General features: G+C 47.8%; 1 protein-coding gene and 1 long non-coding RNA gene across 7 annotated transcripts in view; both read left to right on the forward strand.

Annotated features, from left to right (window-relative positions):
• TENM4 (teneurin transmembrane protein 4) overlaps positions 1-23531 on the forward strand; it is a 384882-nt gene that overhangs the window by 95773 nt on the left and 265578 nt on the right. For 5 of the 6 annotated variants that reach the window (XM_005882313.2, XM_014529998.1, XM_014529999.1 and 2 more), the window contains exon 3: positions 339-548. The exons of the other annotated variant lie outside the window; for it this stretch is intronic. In XM_005882313.2, the coding sequence (XP_005882375.1) occupies positions 339-548 (210 nt within the window). The remainder of the gene's footprint in view (positions 1-338; positions 549-23531) is intronic. 6 annotated transcript variants of the gene reach the window in all.
• Positions 15747-22366, forward strand: LOC106724075. The gene is made up of 3 exons (XR_001359829.1): positions 15747-15763; positions 18301-18305; positions 22218-22366. It is a non-coding gene; the product is annotated as an uncharacterized LOC106724075 (long non-coding RNA).

A 23531-nucleotide genomic window follows, 5' to 3' on the forward strand; every position in this document is an offset into this window, starting at 1 on the left:
TAGATAGCAAGGCCAGCCGGACTAGACCCCAGGTTTTCAGGCCTCTCTTAGAGAACAGGCAAAGCAGGAAGGGCTTCCCCTGTTTTCTCGAGGGTGCCCTCTTTCCAAACTTTGCAGACTTCTCTGCATGGAGTCCCCTGCTCTTCAGAAAGAGTTTGCACCAACTTTGTTTCCCAGAGACATCGGCCCCGCCCCCGGGCCACGTGTGCAGTAGATCGTCCGCTGTTGGGAGCCCCCCTCCCCTTGATGCGTGTTTTATTTTGCTCCCCCTTCCTGTGTGCCTCAAAACCAATTTTCATTATTTTTTTTCTGTCTGTGTTTGTCTTTGTGGTTCGCAGGTGCTCCCTTGCATTGTTCATCAGCTTCATCAACCCCTATTGAGCAGTCCCCCTCCCCGCCCCCCTCCCCTCCGGCCAATGAGAGCCAGAGGCGGTTGCTAGGCAACGGTGTGGCCCAGCCAACCCCGGACTCAGACTCTGAGGAAGAGTTTGTCCCTAATTCATTCTTAGTTAAAAGTGGCTCTGCCAGCCTGGGGGTCGCAGCGAACGGTAAGTCCCTCTTTCTTCCTAACTTCTGTGGGGGGTTTTCCCCCCTTTCGTTGGCGATGCTGATTAATGTGCCTGCTTTGGCAGCCTGCAGGGCGGAAGGGCCTGGTGCATGGGGCGCTCAGGGTTGTTGGGGGGCCTGGCGCGGCTCCAAGGCTCAGGCAGCCCCGCTCCTGCCCCACTACGTGCTGCTGGGTGTGCGCGGGTTGGGAGGCTGCTGTCCCCACCCTCATGACAGATGTCGGGTAGACAGAGCTGCATGGACAGATACGCACGGACAGACACAAGGAGACAGAAACGTCAGGTGGAGACGGAGGCAAACAAACATACAAAGATGGACCCAGAAAAAGAAGGAAAGGTTAAAACTAAAACAGTACCAGTTGGCTCCCTACTGTGTGCCAGGGACTGTGCCAGCCCCGCCACTTGTTGCCTCATTGAATCCTCCTCACAACCCTGCCTAAGAAACCAGTGCCAGAGTGTGCCGGTTAACCATGGGAAGCTGAGAGAAAGGGCACTACCTGGATTCTAGCGCTGGCTTTGAAAGTTTCCCAGTTCCCCACTGCCCAGAGACAGAGGGCCCTGGAGTTCCAAGCAGCTACAGGGCTGAATGCTGGCTGCAGAGAGAGCCACTGGGCGTTAGCATCCCTATGCCCATAATAAGCACTCTTCTTGTAAGCACACTGCTATGGCTCTCTTGGGGAGAATCAGTGAGGGAGGTGCGGGGGTAGGGGGTGGGGAGTGAGGGGGCAGTGAAAGAGCTCCAGGCTGACCAGGAGCCAGCAGATGCTGATCGGGTGCTGTGTGACCTGGGCCCAGGTGCTTGCCCTCTCTGTGTCCAGCAGAGGCCAGTCAACTTCTTTATAAGTGTGCTCTGTAAGGGACTCAAGCCTCCAAGAGGGGGATGATGGACAGCCTCCGCTCTCTTTGAAAACCAGAGCGGTCTTTGGCCTTGACGGTTCTCTTCTGACAAATTATTAGGCCCAGCATTCTCTTTCACCAAAAGTCGCACCATCCTTCACAGCCTTTTCCCTGTGCTCCCTGAAGGTGTCCTTTTGGTGGTTGGGTGTCACTGCTCCTCTAAACCTTTTAGCGGCTTATGTTTTAACTTATGCGCAGAAACAGGAACTCTGGACTGGGAGAGAGGAACCCTGTGTTCCAGTCGCAGCTCTGTGGCCATTTCCTTGGCAAATCACTGTCCCTCTCTAGGTCTCAGTTTCCTCAGTTTCCAATGATGGAGGCATCTCTAAGGTATTCTGATTTTATGATGTTATGCGGTGCTGACTGAGGTGTCCCTGCCAGTAGTCTTCTTAAGCTTGCGGGGGGGGGGGGGGGCGGGAATGGGGGGGGGGCCGGAGAGAAGGGAGGAATATATATACTAACATACTAGTATATTTATACACACACACACACACACACACACACACACACACACACACACATTATGAATTCTTTATTCATCTCTGAGTACATAAACCTTGCAGGTAAAAGGCAGGAGATTAAAGTCCTTAATCTCTCCCTTTGCTAATTAACTGAACAAGACCAATCACTTTGTTGCAAGTTCTGCAGCAAATTGACGACATTATTGCATTACTGAAGTGCAGGGAAGATGGGAGGACTTTGGCTTACAGATTTCTGCTCAATTATGCTCCTCTGTGCTCCTGCTGCCCAAAGGACCCGGAGACACTTTGCATTTCTCCCCTGGGGCCTTGCTCCGAGAGTGCCACTCTAAAGCTTGGGAATGAATGTGTTTCATGCCTGAAGGGAGTGTCTGGGTCCTTAATGGTCTGCTGCTCTGGGGGTTGGTGGGTCATAAGAGTGCCAGTGAGTCTCACCCCACATCTGGACCCTGCCTGCCACCTTCCCAAACCTTCTATAAGCTAAAGGACCTGCTGGGATAGGCATGTACCCAGTGCTAGCAAGGGAAGTTGAGTGGGCCCTGTTGCATAGTGGCTCCAATAATGGTTTATAGGGCAACGTTTAATTTTTTTTTCATGAAAAAACTGTATAATTATTTAAAGGGATTGTCTTTATTTTTATCAATTATAAAAGTAACAATGCTTTTTAACATTCAAATAATACAGAAAGGTAAAAAGTGAAATTCTCTTGTAATCCTTCCTCTCAGAAATAACCACTTTTAAACAGTTTGGAGCATGGCTTTATAGATGCTTTTTATGTAGTGTTAACAAAATGGATGAATGAATGAATGAATGAATGAACGAGCGAACGAATGAGCAAGCAGTAAAGACTATGGGAAAACCACATGGTAGTCAAGAGAGCAAAAGCCATAGAATCAAACCTTCTGAAACCAGGTCCCAGACATGTGACCCTGGGCAAAGAACCTAACTTCTCAGATCACCAGTTGCTCCGTAAGTGAAATGGGGAAAACCTTTCAAGGTTGCTGTGGAGTTTTAAAATGCTGAAGGTGATAAGGGTCCTTATCTCCCTTCCCTATATTCACATCCCCACCCTCTTCCACTAATTTCAGGCTTTAGAGACCACACTAAACGGATCAATTGCTCTAGTTCCTTGAGAGGCCTGCTCCCCTGGAGACTTAATTCAGAATGTACTTTAAATGACAAAGGCGGCCCCTGAAAGGTGAAAATGATGGGTTTCCTGTGGTGGGAGCTGACTCAGCGCCCTGCATGCAAGGCTGACCTCTGGGAGCCAGCCTTCCAGAAGCTGGGGCTGTGCTCTCCAGTGGCTCCCCAGAGGCCCTCTGCCCACAGCTGTGTCAACTCCAGCCCAAGGCTGAAACCCCTGGTCCAGGAGGCCTCAGAACCGCCCGCTAAAATCCCCGTGTAAAGTGCAAGGAGAACACGTGGGGCATCACAGAGCCCCTCATTGTCCCTGCGGAAAAGAAAACAGGGGAAGTAGCTCTTTCTGTCATCAAAATCCTAATCCACCCCCAAAGATAACCATCTCAAAATCACTGATATATATAAAGAAAGATTTCCCTAAAATATCAACTGGTCACAGTTGAAAAGCTAAGGAAGTGATTCGGATTAAGTAGGTATTTGTCCCTACCACATAGAAACTTTTCAGAATAAATATTAAATGTTCCATGAATTGTTCTAATCCAAATTCTAAAAGAAAGGAGCTTCAAAAACTTGGGGGTTAATATTGAAGAGGGCCAGGGGATAAATAGCTCAGAGCAAGCTGTCCCAAAGCCTAGGTGAGGTAGGGGTGGGTGGAGAATGTATATGTAATCAGCACCTTCCGTGTGTGTGTCTTTTCTTTGTATACATTATCTTATTTGAGTTTCCATTTATCTTCACTTCTCTTGTTCCTATCTCCGTTGTCTTAAGAGGCATGGCAAAGATTCAAACCCAAGCCTGTTTGAGTCCAGAACTCCTCTGTTTTGTATTTATTTTTTTTTCCTTTTTTTAAACTTGTTTTGTTTTGTTTCTAGTGCCAGATCCTATTATTTCTATGTCTTCTCCTTAGTAGGAGACTGGAGAGGATAAGAGGAATCCCACCAAAAACAAAAAGTTGATTTTTAAAAAATTCCAAGTTGTTGGGTTCCTATTACTCACCTCACAAACCATTATGACACACTGTGTCAGAGGTGTTTTAGCTCATTGAATCTAATTAAACTGTCCATTTACCTTGTAACATGGCTACTTTTAGTCTCATTAAAGCAATAGAGGGCCAGAGAGGATAAGTGACTTCCCCTACATCACACAGCTACTGGGTGCTAGAGCCAGATTTGAACCCCAGATCAGTCTGACACCACAGAGTGGAACCATTGCATTGTGTTTGTGTGCGTACTGTGGGAGTTTCAAATCAGACCAGGCGACTTAGACTCTACATTTTGATGCTGCTTTGTGAGAGCCAGGGCCTGGATGCTGAGCTGTCCATACCTTTTCTCCTCCAAGCACTGGCCCTTCCTGCGTTGCGTTACGGATTAGATTTCTCAGGCTGGTCACACTGTTCACCACTGTTGTTGGCAGTTTCATTGACTTTCTCGGGTCTTAAGCTGCTGGGCTTACTGTTTTGACTTCCAATCCAATGGAGGAGTGTTTATTTTTCTTTCTAGATGGGAAACACTGCTATGCATGCAAGCTGCCTCCAAAAAGTGAGCTCTTAAAACAGAAGATCCAACTTAATTTAGAACCAATTGAGATTCCCCTGGGGGTGTCGGCTAGGGTTCTTTTAAGTCAGTTTGTGAAGTCAGAAGGCAAAACTGTGCCTTTTTCTTACAGTTGAGGTCCGGCGAGGTTCTTGTCTCCTTTCACCGTGAATTTCATGGGTCCTGTTTCCATGTTGCGTGCCAGCTGCAGGTGCTTGGGTCTGAGTGTGTCCTGAGTTCTAAGAGTAAAGGACCTAACTAGGGTGTGTGAAGTTTTCAGACAATTTTGTTCACTTCTCTCAACTCTCTTACATCAAAGGACTCCTGATAATCAATAAATTCTTATACCAGCTATCTAGGGAAACACCTAACTCCTAGTAGCAACAGCAAACAAACCAATAAAAAACACCTGATTTCTTCCCCTTTATTCATTCATTCATGGTGGCATTTGAAGTATTTGTGGGTGTTTTCTAGACAGATGAGGGATGAAGGGCATTCTAAGCAAAGAGATTCTATAAAATAGATACCTAATTTATGGGGTATGAATCCCTTCAATGAAACTTTTCAGAAATCAGAAGTGTTCCAATATAAGAAAGAAAAGAGTCCATATACTGTACTTTTCCTGATATCCCTAAGGTGCTGGGATGAACCGTGAGAGTCAAACATTAATATTTCTGCACAGAAGCATAAGACTCTGAACCTCATGTCAGTAAAGGTCAGGTTTTGCCACCAAAAGAGTTTTGATAAAACTTCCAGTCTTAGAGGTTTGGAATGGTGGCGAATGGATGGTGATCATGAATTGTGCTTTTTAAAAACGGGGGATATCACAACACAGAACAGTGTAAAAAAAAGACAACTAGAGAGCATGATACAGGTGCAAGTTGCTAACGGGGAATTTGTATAGAAGCACTTGCTGTTTATCCATTAAGACTGTTTGGAAAGGCCAAGTGCCCTCTGCTGTAGACCTGGGAGGTCGAGGGCCAGTGGCAGCAGGCTGGCTGGTCACAGGCCTGGGAATTCTGGAGAGTAAAGGACAAGTACTTAATTCTCCGACATTTAGAACTCAGCAGCTCTGAGTTCCTAAGGAACCTTTCCCCACAGTCCCCGAGGGTGTATAGAGCCTCGTTCTTTGACACCCTGCTGTCTTCTGGACAGACTCCCCTCTATGAGGCTGGAGACCTGGTTATTCCCAGGTCTGGTTTCCTCGTTCAACTGCAAGTCCCTTGAGGTCGGCTTTGTCCACAGCTGTATCTTCAATGCTAAGCACCTGTAGGTGCTAAAATCAAAACCAAAAAAAAAAAAAAAAAGTTAATTTCCTCTCTTCTTCCTTTCCATCAGCCCCTCCCATACAACCACACTCCCAGGAAGGGTGCTATGAGCCATACACATGATAGAACTGCAGGGACTCCCAGAGATGGAGCAGTTTACCCAAGTGCAGAGCCAAGATGCAAAGCAGAGCCCCAGACTCCGGTGCCCTTTCTCTCTTACCAGGTACCTCCCTCACCTGTGGCCTCCCACCAGGGACAGGAGATTATGTCCCCATAATTGGGGGCAACCACACAGGGTTCACTTCTATTTTGGTACAGTTTACACAGGCTTTTTCATACATTACCCCAGGCAAACTCTGGTGACTCTAATTTAATTGCCACATTGGCTTTCTAGGAGGTAAGGCTTCTTCCTGACCTTGCAAAGTAAACAGGTCACATTTTGAATTAATGTAATCGAATGGCCTGGGAGAAACAGGGCCTTCTAATTAGTCACTCATGTGACACAATGGGTAGACTCTCTGCAACTCCTTTTCCACTAATTTCCCCCAAATACCATGGCATTAAAAGGTACAAAAATAACCTTTTTGGTGCATGGCTTGATTGGATCTAGGAATTCCTAGACCACCCCCAGAGGAAGGCACATTAGCCGTGTGTCCGGGTTTTTTCCATCTGGAAACTGAGCCTGGTTTGTATCCCCGCTGAAATGTCAGTGGCCTGCTCCACGGTGCCCTGTGACACCAGACGACATCTTAAAGCATCTCCTGACACTTCAGGGCCCAGACTGTTGAAGAGGCGCCTGGAAGGAGGCCAAGGAGAGTTTGGGAGGTTAGTGTAACTCACATTCACGCAGCCCTCGCATTCCCAGGGCACATTCACATCCGTCGTCCCTGTGGATCCCCAGTGCAGCGCCATGAGGCTGGGCAAGTGTGGAGTATTGTGAGACTGCGGTGTGGAGGGAATGGGCAGAGTAAGAGAGGCGAGCAGCTTGGCACGGAGCTGCCCCTTTGGCCACACAGCCTAGAAGCAGGTCAGTCCAACCTGCAAGGTGGCCGCCATCCACATCAGCGCAATGCTGGGGTTATAAACCTCACCTAGAGAGACCTCACCCTAACCCAAGCCTGAGCTGGCCTGGACACCTCTGGCCTGGGGCAGCCGACCTGGCTCCTGGGCCAGCCCAGCTCTGCCTCTCACAGGCCCTGTGACCTTGCCAGAGCCTTGCCCTCTGGCTCCCTAGCTTTCCCCTCTGGACATTGAGAGAACAGAAGCAGATCAACATTTCCACAGGCCTATTCCTTTGGGTGTCACCGTCAGCCTGTCCATCCACACGGCTATTTACTTCCCTGTAAACGGCCTCCTTTCTCGAACTTTTTTTTTCACCCCTAAATGAATTTATTTTTCAAGGAAATTGTGTATTACTGCTGCAATTCACTTGCCGTAAATAGTAGCTGTAAAAACAAATACAACGAAAGCCAAAGCTGGTTGTCACATTCTGGTGAGATCATGCCTGCTCAAGGACACTAAGTGGAGACTTGCTCCTCTTTGTCAAATGGGGACTTTGGGGAGTCTTAGGTGTTAAAAACACACTAGCACCAAACTGAGGCTTGCTCCTCCTCCACATCATCAAATGGACTGGAGAAATGGTAGCTATCCTGCTCGTGATTCAGTGTGATTTAATGTCTGTTCACACTCGTGCCACCCCAAATCACGTGCATAGGATGCACAGCTCCGTGGCTTTTGCTAGTGCTCCTTCTAGTCTTTTAATGTCCCCCTTGCCCCCAGCCAGCTCACCTTGAGAATAAACATCTCTTGCTGCTCCCAGAACCTACCTGTCTCTCCTCTCCTTAGTGTAGTCTTTTCTGAGTATCTGTTCCCACCCTCCCCTTTGCAGCCCCCTGCCCTCTGCCCCTGTCATCAGGGCTGAGCTGGGTGCTTTGAGCTCAGCTGGATCCCCCATTACTGCTTAATGGCTCCCAGTTTGGACCAGGAAACCATGTGGCTTTCTCTTCTTCCCTCCCCTTCCTCTGCTGTCTCCCCTCCTCCTTCTCCCTCTGAATTGCCATTATTTATATAGGTGTTTGAGATTAAACAACTAAAAAAACACACAACATACCCTCTTCTTTAAAAGGCCTGAAAGGACTGAAGTCAGAAGGAACACAGAGCCGGCATAGTGTGGAGCCATGGTGGAAAGCTAGGTTACGGAGGTCTGCAGGTCTTTGCTGTGCTATGTGGCCAGGAGCAAGCTACTGAACTCTCAGGGTCTCAGTTTCCCCCTCTGTAAAATGGGTATTGGTTTTAATAGTGTTTCACAAAATTGTTGTGTAAATGAGAAAAAATGGGTAAGACTTCTAACATAGCGATTGTGACAAAAATGGGCGCACTAGGAGTGTTAGTTTCCTTATTCTTCTTCTGGAACCCAAAAGTTTTTGGACAGATATCTCTGGAAGGAAGGCAGATGCCTATACTCCCACTGTCTGGGCTTGGAAAAAGTACAACAGTTAACAGCTTTGTATTGGAGCCCCGAGCTTTAACCCCCTCCCCCTCCCTAGTGATTCCCAGAGATTTAGGATCAGGGCTCCAGCCAAGGCCGCAGCTAAACAAACATAGCAGGGGGTCTTGGAAATTGGGCCTGGGCCTTTTAGCTGGGGCTCTGCCTTGCTTCCATTCCCCACAGTTCCCGGGGAGGAGACCCCGTGATGCCTTTTCCTTCTGGTCAGCTGGCCTTCCCCCCAGAGTTGAAAGGAGAGGAAAATGGCTGGTAATTCATTTAGGCTTCACTCCCGCTCTCCTGAAGGGATCATATTTCTATAAATAACTCCAGGAAGCTGCTGCCAGGCTAAGAACAGTAATACATATATTTGCACTTCCAGAAACCCCTCTTTCGCTGCCATGGAGGCTGTGGGTGGGGGAACAAGCACCCCATGTGAACCAGGTTCCCCTCCCCACTAGCTGGATGACCTCACCTGAGCTCACCTCTCGCCAGCATCGCCTTCTGTAATATGGGGGATAAGAACAGCAGTCAGGTTGTTTCAAAGCTGTGATGGAGTAACATCTAAGACACTGAGACTAGAATGGGGGCTCCGTGTTTACAGGTCTCCCCTGTAATCTTTGGCAGAGAATGGGGTGTGTTTCTAGTTGGTGAGGAGGTTACCTGATCACAATATAGGCTGTGAGCTCTTGCTGCTGTCATCCTGAGAAAGAGCTGATACTTACCTATTGGTAAAATGGACGTTGAGCTGATACTTACCTATTAGCTGGTTTCGTACAATCCTGCTCTCTTTAACCAACGCGTTTCCTACCAGGCTTCTCTCCTTGCTGGCCTCCCTGCCTCCTGCCTCTTCCTTTACTCCATCCTCTCACAGTCCCAGGGTGATCCTTCCAAAGCCCAGATGCCCACCCTGCTGCCCTGCGGGTGACTCCCTGCAGGATTCCCGCTGCTGGCGGGCTCAGGCCCTACATCCTCAGCAGAGCTGCTGAAGCCCTTCTTCACAGAGGCCCTCCCACCCTCTCTTGCTGCTGCTTGCTGTTGTACCCACCCTAGGAGCTATGGCCACAGCAAACTGACACCGCTCATGAGGGGACAGAGGTCATTCCCCATGCCCAAGGCAGGGCCTGCCAGGAATATCTGAAGCTAACTGGGAGCAAAGGCTTCTGAACACAATGAAATCTTATTGATTTAGAGTGAGAACAGGGAAAGGTCGTTCTGATCTGGAGTGATATGGGAAGAGATGAAGCTTGTTTACCCTTTAGAACCAATTCAGTTCACATTTTTATTAAAGACCTACTATGTGCCAGGGTCCAGGGAGAATAGAAGGCCCTTCTCTCTCCTGTGCACTGTTGGGGAGACAAACACTTAAACAGCTCTGCCCTAACGCAGGGATTCATGAAGCAAACAAAGCAGGCGAGTGCCACCAGGGTGTGGGGGGCTGCCGAGGCTACTGCAAAATGGGAGGTTGTGGGGATCCTTCCGGAGAAAGACGATAACTCCCCGAGGAGCACAGGCATGTTTGCACAGTCAGGCTCTGTCCGGAAGTGAGCTGTAGTTTTATGGGTCTGTAGGGCTGCTATGGACCAAACCGTGGCCTCCCAAAAGTCGTCTGTAACCCCCATGTGACTGTGTTGGAGATAGATCCTTCAAAGAGGTGACTAAGGTCATAGAGATCACGGGTGGAACCCTGGTCTGAAGAAACCGGTGTCCTTATAAGAGAGGAGGGGACCCCAGAGCTCACTTGCTGTCTGCCATGGGACACAGCAGGAAGGTGGTCATCTGCAAGCCAGGCCAGGAAGAGAGCTCTCACCAGCAACCAAACCCTGCTGGGACTTGAACTTGTCTTCCCAGACTCTAGAACGATGGGAAATGAGTGCCTGTTGCTTGAACCACCCCGTCTATGGTACTTTCTTATGGCAGCCGAGCAGGTGAAGACGGCCTCTCTGGCATAAGGAGAAGCCTAGATGTTCATACTTCGCATGTCAATTGTTTGTGTGCAACCAAATTCTCTCAGCCTAATGTGGGCTTTGCAGCATTTAGTTCTGAAATGTCCAGTCATTCAGCAGATGTTTTTAAAGTGTGTGCTTTGTGTAGGGTTCTTTGCTGTACAGTTTTGATCAGCAGTCAGCAGTGCCCCCCATGTGTGGCCATGTGCACAGGGGGCAAGTGAAGGGGACCCCAGGAGCTGCCGCCACAGGGGCATAGTGGAAGGCAAGGCTGCCTTCCTCTCTATGAAGAAACAGCTAGTGCCTGGCTGGCCTGGCTCATTGGTTGAACTTCGACTTACAATTCAGGAGGTTACGGTTCAATTCCAGGCCAGGGCATAGGCCCAGGTTGTGGGTTCAATCCCGTGTGGGGAGTGCAAGAGCCAGCCAATCAATGATTCTTTCTCATCATTGATGTTTCTCTCTCCCTCTCCCTCTCCTCTCTCTCTGAAATCAATAAAAATATATTATAAAGAAAGAAACAGCTAATATGACACAGGCCCTGCTCCACCCTGCCTCCTCCCACTCTCAGGGGCAGCCTGTTCAGTCTCACTTTTCCTGTGGCTCAAGGTGGGAGATGGAGGGAGCATTGGGGCGGAAGGATAGGCTTGCTGGTCAGTGTCCCACTAATTTCAGAGCTTACTGAGAGGGGTCCACGGTGGCAGGCAGAGCCCCAGGAGCCCAGGAGGGCCTGGCCCACTTTGGATTGTGCAACAGATGAGCAGATTCCATCACTGGGCACCTGCAGGGCGCCAGGTGCTGGGCCAGGTGCCACACCTTTCCCACTGAACTGTAGGCAGGTGGGCTCTAGAGCAGAAGAGTTACGCGGGTGGACTTGAATTTTGGCTCCCTCGCTACTGGCTGAGATCCTTAGCAAACGATTTAACCTCTGAGTTTCCACTTTTCCTCATGTGTAAAATAGAGGTAATAATAACACCTACCTCACAGGTGTTGTTCGCGTTCAGTGTGAAATTATGTATGAGAAGTGCTTAGCGAGGACCTGTTTGGTATAAAGTCTTAAATGGCAACCGCTGTTACTGTTATCATTGGAATTTTTGTTCGTTTGTTTATTGTTTTACCAAACTGAGTCTCAGAAAGGTACAATAACCTGGCCAAGATCCCAAGATATAAGTGGCATTTTGCATCCCAGGTGTGCTTGGACCCCTCCTCCTCTCACCCCACCAGGCCCCCTTCTCTCCTCTAACAGCCATCATTCCCTCTTTCTTGACAACCCTCAGGCAGCCTCCCCAGCAGATCAGAGATTTCTTTCACCAGCACCCCACCCTCCTGCCGCAGTCCCCGGCCCCTGGCCAGAATCCCCCTGAATGGAAACCGCTGAGTTGCACTCTGGCTCCTCGCTCTTTTAAGATGCCCCTGTTGGGTCCCTGTGTGGGTGACAAGATGATGCATGAGGCCTGGCTAAGCAGCTTATTTGTCTGAGCTGGTGATGGCCTTTGTCCTGAGGTGGGTTAATAGTAAGGGGCAGTGGCCCTTTAAAGCCCGGACAATGGACAGGCTTCTCAGGTCACCGAATCACTCAGCAAATGGCCGGAGCCCCTCAGAGCCCGGGAGGCCCCTGCCCCTTCCACTCAGTGGTAACCCTGCTCTTCATCTAGTGATGCGTGGCTCCCGCCCAGCAAGAAGAAACACTTGGATTAATGGGGGAGAAAGACTCAAAGAGGATTAGAATGACAAAGGACTTCAGAGGCGGAAACCGAGATTGAGAGGGACAAGAGCTAATTCCTGACTTGCACGGGTGACCCTGCACCCCACACTGCAAATGCTTTCCTAGCTTGCTTTCTGCCCTCCCCAAATGCATTGGGTCCCAGTGACCAGGCTGATTTCCCACCCTCACTTTTCACTATCACCTTTCAATATCGGAACCTAACTCTACAGATTACAGCTCACACTTCTTAAACCAGCGGGCAGGACCCATCAGAATTTACCCTGGTCCCTCCTTCTTAAACCTCTCTGACCTCCCCAAGCCCTCTCTCTACGTGTGGCCTTCACCACCTGCTTCAGCCGAAGCAGCTTCCTTCGGTTGGTTTCCAGCATTTGCTTCAGAGTAATAATTTGTTTAAAGAACACTCTGAATATTAAACATTTTTTTCAAAATATGAAAAAATCAAGCTTTGCATTGTATAAAGAGTGGCAAGGCTGGATTCCCAATTTCGATTTTTCTCTCAGTGTGTGTATTCATTCATTCATCCTACAAAGATTTCTTGAGCACCTACTGTGTGCCAAACACTGAGACAGGCCATGGAGAACTTACAGGAATAAGACAGGAGTGGGGCCCGGGGACTCAAGAATGCATATGTGGAAAGGGGCCACTGACGCTGGTATCTAGATGGCCAATGGTGACCTTGACAAGGACGTTTTCAGGGTCTGGAGGCAAAATCCAGAGGAGGATGGAGGGAAGATGAGAGAGGAGAGACACGGTTTAGATAACTGAGTCTCTGTGGTTGCACTTTGCGCCACGGATTATTTGCTAATTACAATGGGATAAAGGTTCCTTTATAGTGAGGAGGTCAGGACTCAATCATCACCTTAGCAAGTAATCAAACAGTAGTCAGATGAGAAGTACATTCCATCACACGCGAGATGTGCTTGTTAAGAATATTTTACCTGAGTCTAATCATGAGAGAACAATCAGACACATCCAGAATATAGGACAGTCTGTGGGGCAACTGGCCTTTAGGATCATGAAAAACAACAACAACAACAAAAGAGAAAGAAATTGGGAGTCTTGGTGTGGGTGGGAGGTTGCTCTAGATTAAAAGAGACAATAAATAAATAAATAAATAAATAAATAACAGCCAAATGCAATACTTGAATTTTGATTAGAGTCTAAGGTTTTTTAAAAAGACTATACAGAAGATACATTAGAGAGAAAGAAATTGGGAGTCTTGGTGTGGGTGGGAGGCTGCTCTAGATTAAAAGAAACTATAAATAAATAAATAAATAAATGCCAAATGCAATACTTGAATTTTGATTAGATTCTAAGGTTTTTTAAAAAGACTATACAGAAGATACATTTTGGGAAAAATGGAGGAGATTTTTAAATATGGTGTATGTTAGGTGATATTATGGAAGAATTGTTCCTTTTCTTAGTTGTGGTCATGATATTGGGGTTCAATGGCAGCCTGTCCTTACTCTTAGGAAATGGCCGCTGATGTAAACGAAGCGGCTTGGTGTCTGCAACGGTGTTTCAGATGGTCAGAAAAAAAAATTTACATATATAGAGAGAAAGCAACGTGCCAGCATATTAACAATGGACAGATTTAGGTGAAGAGTATGTGGGTGTGTTTTTGTACTACTCTTGTCGGGTTGAAAGCTTTCAGAATATAAAGTGGGGGGAATTTTTCTTAAGTTGGAGAGTGATTGGACAAGAGCAACCTAGTTTTGGAAAGGTTTCCTGGCATGGAGGAGATGTGGTCCTATTTTTTTTTTTTTAGCAAGATCCACCCTCCCCCTCTTCAAGAGCTCGGACTGTAGAAACCCTCTGAACCTCCGCAGAGAACTGACAGGTCAGCAGTTGTGATAAAACAGGCCCTTCCTGGGCGTGGAGCGGGCTTCAGCGAGGCCCTGGAGCCGGTAATGGGAACCACATTGGCGGGAGTGTGCGGAGCCCCACCCCAGAAACAGCCCTTCTGTGCTGAGACAGGACAACTGGAACGAATTATGTGCACTCATACTTGTTAAACTGCCTTGGCACCAGAAGTGATCCTCGTAACCCGAGCTTTACAGCGGCGGCCATAGTTAAAGCTGGGCCAGCCTGGCCCCCACACCCCCTCTGCTGAGGTTTATAGCTAACGCATAAAACAATTCAGCATGAGCTGAAACATGAAAAACTCCTCTGGACTGTAAAGGCAGACCTTTCTGTTTCAAGTTTTCTAGGGAGGCAGTGTTTGGGAATAAAACCTTTTCAGTCTCCTTCTGCTTTTCCAGCCCTTGGCCCAGCTCCCAGCTCCACCCCAACCCCAATCCTACGCCCCACCTCCAACCAGACCACAATCCAATCAAACACAGAAGCCCTTGCATTTTGTGGTTGGGAGGGTTCTATTGCTGCTGGGGAGTCTGAACCCTGGAGCTGTGTGGCCTCGGGCACGTTGGTTCACCTCTCGGAGCTTCAGTCTCTTGGTTATTGATATGTCATGTTTATCACAGGGTTGCCCTGTGTGAGTGTGTGGGCATTGAGTGCATGGGGCCTGTACACAAAGTGAGTGAGATCTGTAAAGAATAGTTGTCTTATTTGATCATGTAGAAAAATGTTACAAAAATTACTTGTTTTTATCTAAAAGACTAGAGGCCTGGTGCACGGATTCATGCACAGGTGGGGTCCCTCGGCCTGGCCTGCCGGGATCGAGCCAAAACTGGCTCTCCAACATCCCCCAGGGGTCTCCCTCCTCTCTGGTTCCAGGTGCGTCACCCAAGAACTGCAGCTGCCAAGTCACTGCAGCTCGATGGTCGGACGTTGGACCGTCGCTTAGGCTTTTATATATATAGACTAGAGACCCGTTGCAGGAAGATTCCTGCAAGAATAGGGCTTCACCCCCGTCTTGGCCGTTCCTACCCCGCCCTTCTCTGCAGCTTCTCTCCCGCCCGTCTCTGCCACTTCTCTCCTGCCCGTCTCCACTACCTCGGCTCCGTTGCTTGGCTTCCTTCTACGATGTCTTCAGTCTTCGCTCCCAACCGGTATATGCAAATTAGCCACCATCTTTGTTGGTGGTTAATTTGCATATCACTCTGATTAGTCAATGGTGGATGTAGTGAAGGTCAGTCAATTTGCATCTTTGTCTATTATTAGATAGGATAGTCAAAGTGCAGTTCTCAATGGAAGAGAAATTACATGGAAAGCCATGGGGAAAGAAATTGATTTTATTCTATTATTAAGAATTGTTGGTATAAGGGGGAGAGGGAGGACGTGGATAGGATTTGAAGTCACATAGGCCTATGTTCAAACCCTCTAGGAGCTTCAGTCTCTTGGTTATTGATATGTCATATTTATTGCAGGGTTGCCCTGTGTGAGTGTGTGGGCATTGATTGCATGGGGCCTGTACACAAAGTGAGTGAGATCTGTAAAGAATAGTTGTCTTATTTGATCATGTAGAAAAGTTTTACAAAAATTACTTGTTTTTATCTAAAAGACTAGAGGCCCGGTGCACGGATTCGTGCACAGGTGGGGTCCCTCAGCCTGGCCTGCAGGGATCGGGCCAAAACTGGCTCTCCAACATCCCCCCAGGGGTCTCCCTCCTCTCTGGTTCCAGGTGCGTCACCCAAGAACTGCAGCTGCCAAGTCACCACAGCTCGGCAGCTCCTACATTGAGCGTCTGCCCCCTTGTGGTCAGTGTGTGTCATAGCTACCGGTCAGACGGTCAGACTGTTGGACCATTGCTTAGGCTTTTATATATGTAGATAGCCAAAGTGCAGTTCTCAATGGAAGAGAAATTACATGGAAAGCCACGGGGAAAGAAATTGATTTTATTCTATTAAGAATTGTTGGTATAAGGGGTGGAGGGAGGATGTGGATAGGATTTGAAGTCACATAGGCCTATGTTCAAATCCTAGCTATGCCAGTTCCTGGCAGTGATCCAGGCAGGTTAGTTGTCCATTCTGAGCCTCGGTAGCTCTGTCTGTATAATAGGGTACAGTAACCCAAAGCAGCAGGTGAGTAAGGAATCAGCACCCTTTATGAAAAGCTCTTAGCCCAGCACCTAGCAAATGAAGCATTTGATGAACAGAGATGCTTCAATTCATACTGAATCTGAGATGAGGAAGACTCCCGATAGCCAGGCCTGTCTCTCAAATGTTGTTCTTGAGCACGAGGAATGACAGACCAAGGGCAGCCAGCTGACATCAACAGCCCTACCCTGCAGACCTACAGACGGATGATGAAAATGCACTGTGATTCCCGCCCTGTGAGGCTGTCTCTCTGCCTAGCCCTTTAAGCTACGAGGGGTTTGATGGGCTGGGAGGACACTGACGATGAGAAGAAACTTGAATTTGCTCAATTTTAAGCAAGGCTACAGGTTGCTCTTTCAGATAAAGCCCAGTGCCCAGACATCTGTGTGTCAGGCAAAGGAGACAATTTCTGCTGGCCTGGTTCTTTTGGCAAAGACGACTAGAGATGGGTGGGAAGCTGTGGACCAGAATGGGGGTCCTTCCTTTTTTCTGCTTGAGTCAGGATTAAGCAACCCCAAGTTGCTTCATCGTTGAAGGTTCAGCATTTTAATTGGAGTCACCACAGGTCACTTACAATCCCAGCTCTGCCCCCAATATCCGTGTGACACCGTGAAGTCCCTCTCCCTCCTTGGCCCTCACTTTCCTTGTCTGAGAAGGACCAATAAGACCACCTGCTCTGCCGGCCTCCCAGCCTGTCCCGTGGCTCCTGTGAGAGGCAGCCCATGAAGGTATGAGAGCTACACAGAGGGCGGCGGAGGAAGGTGGTCCCAGGAGCGTGCCTAAGGGCTCTAGGTGCTTCCCCAAAAAGCTATATGCACACAGAGGATGTTATTACTAAAATCCTCAGTGAACAGAATATTTAGTACATGGGAACATTGTAAGTACAAGGTAGCGGAGAATACTAACAGTTCCTTACCCTCTGTTACCCTTAATTTATTCTGGTTTTTGTGCATTAAAGGAGCACACCTGGATTGTCAAGGCTTTCAAGCAGGTTGAATATGCCATCACTAGAGATCTAGGTATATTCCTTTAATAGAAAAAAAAAAGATTTTCAAATATGACTTAAAAATCACTATCCTCCTGGACAGGTGAGAAGTTATGACAGGCAATGAAATGATGTGTGTTTGCTGAGCGTGTATGTCTCCTGCTTGAAGCAGAGGAAGTAATCTACAAAAAGGGGCAGATGAGGGTAGAAAGGAGCTGGACTTGCTTCCTGCTCATTTGCAGGTTGGGCTGAACATCTTTGCGTTTGTGGAGATAAGACAGCTGGGCATACCCATCCCCAAACCCTCAACCTCCACACCAGGGTTCCTTTCCTTTTCTGTCTCACTTGTTTCAAGAATCAAGATCCTTACAGTGAAGAAGAAGGAGAAGGAGAAGGGAAAAAGATAAAAAATATGAACAAGAACATGGCTGGGACATTTTTTAAGACATATCTACCAACAATTGAATCTAAAAAAATAAAATAAAATAAACAAACAAGCAGAATAGAAACAGACTCGTAGATACAGAAAACATTTTGCCAGTTGCCCAATGGGAAGGAGTTTGGGCGGTTAGGAAGGTGAGAAAAGGGAAGGGATTAAGAAGTACAAATTGGCCCTAACCTGTTTGTCTCAGTGGATAGAGCGCCGGCCTGCGGACTGAAGGGTCCCGGGTTCGATTCCGGTCAAGGGCATGTGCCTTGGTTGTGGGCGCATCCCGGTGGTGTGCAGGAGGCAGCTGATCGATGTTTCTCTCTCATTGATGTTTCTAACTCTCTATCCCTCTCCCTTCCTCTCTGTAAAAAATCATCAATAAAATATATTTTTTAAAAAGTACAAATTGGTTGTTACAGAATAGTCATAGGGATGTAAAGTACAACATAGGGAATATAGTCAATAATATTCTAATAACTGTATATGGTGTCAAATGGGTGCAAGATTTATCAGGATGATCATTTAGTAAGTTATATCTGATCACTGGGACGTGCATCTGAAACTTATATAAGAATATATGTCAACTGTAATAGAAAAATAAGAAAATGATTTAAAAAAAAAAAAAAAAGATCCTTCAATACATGCCTCTTCCAGGACTGAAAATTGTCCAAAAGTTGGGGGGAGGTGATATTACCCCCTCCCTTGAAGGGCCCCGGCCCCAGCTGGGGGGCTGCCCCCTGCAGACTGGGAACAGCTGTTTGTTGACTGAAAGGTCCACACTCTCTAAGGATCTTTAGCTGAGGTTCCCTTCATTGGGACCAGCAGCAGATGCACATTTCTGGGATGGGAAGAAAGAGTGACCGAAAGGCCCTTAGAGGGGTGTATGCCAGCTTTTGAGAAGAGAGTTTCGTGGGATCAGAAAGTGTGGTCAGAACCGCCACTGTGTTTGGAGCCCAGAGCACTCTCAGCCTCACAGGCCTTCTCTCGGAAACACCCAGGTCTGAGGAGAGGCACCGGCTGTGGAGTCAGCCAGTCCGCCTTAGAGCACTGCGTATACAGTTTGTAGCTTCGTATCATTAGACCATCTATCTCCCTCTCTGAGTTTTAGGGATAATCATTTGTGCCTCAGGGGGCGGGGAGGTGTTTACGGGATTCTGGTAGGTAGTTATCTGCGAAAAGATGAGCAGGGAGCCTGGAGTGTGTTATACGCAAGAAGAACCCATCCTTTCGCCCACAGGCTCTGGGAGGATGGACCCCCGTGACTGCCCACAGAGCAAATAAGGGGTCTGAGAAGTGGGAGGTGGATGAGCGCTGTCCTCTCAGCCCACAAGGCCCTCCTGGGCTGTCCTGGCAACACCACACATCTCCATGTGTATGTGCTCAGGGATGCGAGGAACCCCTTCACAGGATTGTTTTGGGGATCCAATGAGATCATGTGCACAAAGGTGTCAAGCTCAGTGCCTGGCACATAGTAGATGCTCAGAAAATGTTGACTCTTACGAAAAAAAGAAATCTGGCTAAAGACGGGCCAAGAATGCAGCCTGTGTTCTGTCACAGCCAGCTCCCTGCCCGCTCCAGGGACAGCTTTGCGAGGTGAGAATGAGTCAGGGCAGCCTCGGGCGGGCTGCGGGGAGAGCCTGCTCTGGATTGCACGACACATTGGGGTGGGCGCCAAGAGCCAAGTGGTCCATGTTCCATGTCTGCCCTGCCCCAGCACCTGCTTCTAGGGGGATCCCAGCTGGCACCCTGCCAGGGCTTGCCTGCCTGCCTCCCAGCCCTGAGGCCGGGCCACTTCCAAGTCACATCCAAATGGAGAGGTCATGACAAGACCTGATCAGAACAGCCTTTCCCTATTGGACACTCTTACCCCACCCGCCCTGTTGGCCTGGCCAAGTGCTTTAATCAGATCCCTAGGCCTTCGCATGGGGGCCCACCTGCCATCCATCAGTGTGCCTCTGTGTCCTCAGACATGCCCGGCCCCATTCACAGCTCCGCACTCCTCTACAGGAGCACCTCGGCTAGGCACCTGTGGTCCTAAGTGCTCCTGTGTCTCTTGTCTCATTTAATTAGCACAGCAATTCTGGAACACCGGCATTCTTCCCTTTTCACCGGAGAGATGGAGCAATTCGCCTAAGGTCAGGTAGCAGGCGGGTGGCCAGCCCATGCCGCTGTGGTGCAAAGTCTCTGCGCCCACCATACCGAGGGCCCCAGGAAGGGAGAGCTCCATGGCTCCACTGGCTTGAGGGACACGCCTGCCCGGGCACCCAAAGTGCAGGAGGTTTGCTGCCTCTTTCACTGGACAAAGTGAGGCAATTTGTCAGGGTCTTTGATTATTCTTAGGCAAAGGGGCTCAGGCGAAGACAGCTCTTGGCTTTCACAGAGAATGGCTTGAGGGTGCTATTTCGGGTAGGCCGAGGACCAGAGTGCAGAGAAAGCAGCTGTAGAGATTGGGGTAAGTGCTTGGCTTGTCAGAAAGATAATCCCCCCACACCTGTGCCCTGGAAACACAATCCAGGCCTCTGAGATGCACTTTCATCTGTCACCAGGGTGTCCCCAGGGTGACCTGCCCAACCGAGTCCAAGCTGGTAGGGCTCAGGTTACAGGGCCCATTCTCAGGGCCCTTGAGTCCCAACAATGCCTGTTTGTCCTCTGGATCTGCCATCTCCCAGGAGGAATGTTAATGGGACCAAGAGTGGAGGGGGATGGGAGGGGAAGAGGCTGACTTCAGTCTGAGCCCACTCTCAGGTCCCCTCTTGAGTGAACTCATCCGTGCGTGTCTGCTAGTCCTTCCAAGAGACGCTTAAACCAGCTCCAGGAAACAGAGATTTGCCCTCCGCTTTTCTTGGATGCACCGCCACGCCTCCCTCTGTTTAATCTGGGACTTTGTCCCTTGGCAGAGCTTGCAATCCACCTCAAGAAATATTTTCAAAAGCAGAAAAACTGAAAATGACTTGAATGCCCAATAATAGGAAGTTGGTAAAAATAACATCTCTGTCCCTATGATGAAGTTTAGCTAGCCATTAAAATCATGTTTTCAAATAATATTTAAAGATACAAAAAACCTCTTACAGTATCATGTTAAGTAGGGGGAACGTTGGATAGAAAACTGTCTATACAGTATGAACTCATTTGATAAGTATACATACATGTACCTATGCCACATACCGTGGCAGTATAAGATTTCCCTTACCCAGGGAGTGTTAACAGCAGTTAATACTGGGTGTTGTGGCTGCGATAGGTTTTGGTGTGTGTTTTTTCTTTGTACTTTTCTCTTTCATACATTTTCTAATGAAAACATTACTTGAGTGTAAAAAAAACCACAATTATTTCTTAAAAATTAATGTCTTTCACTCCTGCATATGCCAGGCATTGTGCTAGGTGCTGAGGGTAAGAGATTTAGAAGAAGCTGGCATCTGCCCTCTATGAGCTCATAGCCTAGGAGGCCATAAAAATACACAGGCAGATTTCTTAAAAGGTTGTTTTTAACAATAGCAGCAGCAACAACAATTATACTGACGTGTTTGTTCCAAGTGCTAGGGAATGTTCTAAATGCTTTATGTATATGTACATTTAAATCCTACAACTTCATGAGGTAGGGAGTTACTAAACCATTTTACAAATACCTAATACAGGCTGCTGTAGGAAAAGAGAGATGGATTCTGTCTTGCGGGATCGGGGAGGCTGCAGTCAGGAGTTGGAGCTGTAGCTGATGCTTCCTGCATAAATGGGAGTTCTCCAAGCAGACCAGAGAACACCAGGGACAAGAGAGTGAGACATCGCTATGAAATGATTAACCCCACACTCTTTCCTCCCCAATGAGAAGCTAGGAAGGCCTTCGGGACCACTTTGTTTAGGACACAGAAGAGCAGGCTGAAAAGTTTAAGCCTAATTCCATTAGGCAGTGGAGAGCCACTGAGGAGCCCCGACCTGGTCAGCTCCGCATTGGAGAAAGATCCTTCATCCTTCTGGCTTCTCATTTTCCGTGAAAAGCTCTGCTGTGTGTGGAGGGAGACGTGATTCTCCGGGGACTGAGGGTTGCAGGAAAATCCAGCTCTGTTCCAGCTGAAGTAGCAGTGCCAGAGGAAGGAACCGGCGGGGGGCCGTGGCAGTGTGAGATTTCCCTTACCCTCATCTGCTCCTAGAACGTCACTGCAGCCCCGTGGAATCCGGCCCCAGGATGAGAGCTGTTGGTGCACGGAAATGTGTTTACCACCTAGACTGGGAAAAGGTGTTAGTGCCGGAAGAGAAACCTGGGAATTCCAAATGGACTTTTGGGCTTGAATGCAATTTCTGTGCTTAATTAGCACGTCTGTTTTTGCCATAAAAACAAGGGAAAGCCTTGTGTGGCAATGCTATAGGTGATTATATTCCAAGCTTGGTTGGAGCCGCCTTTATTACAGCCGTCCCCAAGCCCCTCACTGTAGCTTTGACAGAGTGCTGGAGAGTGGAGTCCCTCCTTGGTTTCCTCTGCCATGTCTTAAGTTAACATAGTGGTTACCAGATGATGTGCTTGTCCATGGGGGTTCTGCCAGCAACAAAAGAGACAATCAGATGATGTAGGGGGTTCTTCATCAGGATCTTCTCTTATTCTAACACTAGAGGCCCAGTGCACAAATTTGTGCACATTGAAAGGAAATTAATTAGAAGAAGTATTTTAATATCACTGTTTGCCCTTTCTCTGTAATAGAAGTGTCAACCAAATTAATCAACAATGACAGGTGGAAACACACACACACGCGATTGGCGCCAGCGAGAGCTTTATATATAGATAAACTTGTTTAATTAGACCGGCTTTCTGATTTAGCTAACCTTTGTCCAGCCCAGTGAAGCCCCCCAACTCTCTTTCAGGCAATTGTCAGCAACACAGCAGTAAATATCAACATGAAGCATATTATTATTGTAGATCACATAGGGAGAACAAAGGGTGAAATATTTAACTGCAGCAGTGTTTGACTATATTCTGCACAGTGAGAAAACCTGAAGTCATTTTCAAGTTCCACCATTTCTTTCTTCTCTTCAGTCGGGTCAAGTTTCTAAACTTTCTAAATCTCAGTTTTCGGGCTAATGAAAAGAAAATAGGATTCTACCGAGTCTCCTAACTACTTACTCCAGGACTTCTGTGAGGGTCAAATGAGATGAGGCACATGAAAACAGTTCACAGACAGTTCACCAAAGGTTAAAGTGCAAAATGTTTGCACCTGGCTGTAAAGCAAGTCGTGTTCCTGGGCTGAAGAAACTCAAAGGAAGCTAGTCGCTAGCGAATGGAAGCCCGGTGATGTCATTACGTGGCACCCACAGCCACCATTTCTGAGCTGGGCTGGGCTGTGGGCCACATTTTGCGCCATGGGGTCTCGGCAGCATTGGCTGCAATTTGGTGGATTGTTGCTCCAGGGTGTGGCGGGATCTGTGTCCCACTTGGGGGAAGTCGAGTGTTGCTTTGTCGATGCCGGTCCACAGTGCAGTCTCTTTGTCAATGGCCAGGGTGCACCACAGCAGCTCCTACGTTTAGTGCCTGTCCCCTGGGGGTCAGTGCACATCATAGCGACCAGTCGGACAGTCAGAGGGACACTTAGCATATTAGCCTTTTATATATATAGATGTTCCCAAGTATACTGTTCCCACCAACAGATTAATGAAGCCACTGAGATAGTTATAGACATACTAGAGATGTCCAAAAAAATTTTATGACAAATAACTGCCTATTAAATGTGAACATTACACATTTGAAGTACATATACTCTTGAATATACATATATTCAACCTACCTATCAAATTATCATGTCCAAAGATTTGAAATATTTCTTCTCTAATGCTTTTCCTCCATATGAAAACCATGATAGAATTTTAGAGTTTACTTTTCTCATTTTTTAGGAAAAATATATAAAATAAAATTACTAAAGTAGTGGGATTGAAACTGAAATGTGGGGTATTGAGTCCCAGTTCATTGTCTTGTGAAATCAAAGGACGTTGTGGACAAAAACTGTTAGCAGAACCAAAGTGTATTGAGAGAAGCCAGTCCTGAAAAAGGGGCATCTGAGGTTCCAGAAACAGGCCAGTGTCCAGAGCTTCCTTTCCATGTTAC

Source organism: Myotis brandtii, unplaced genomic scaffold (assembly GCF_000412655.1).
Source record: "Myotis brandtii unplaced genomic scaffold, ASM41265v1 scaffold704, whole genome shotgun sequence".
Classification (NCBI taxonomy): Eukaryota; Metazoa; Chordata; class Mammalia; order Chiroptera; family Vespertilionidae; genus Myotis; species Myotis brandtii.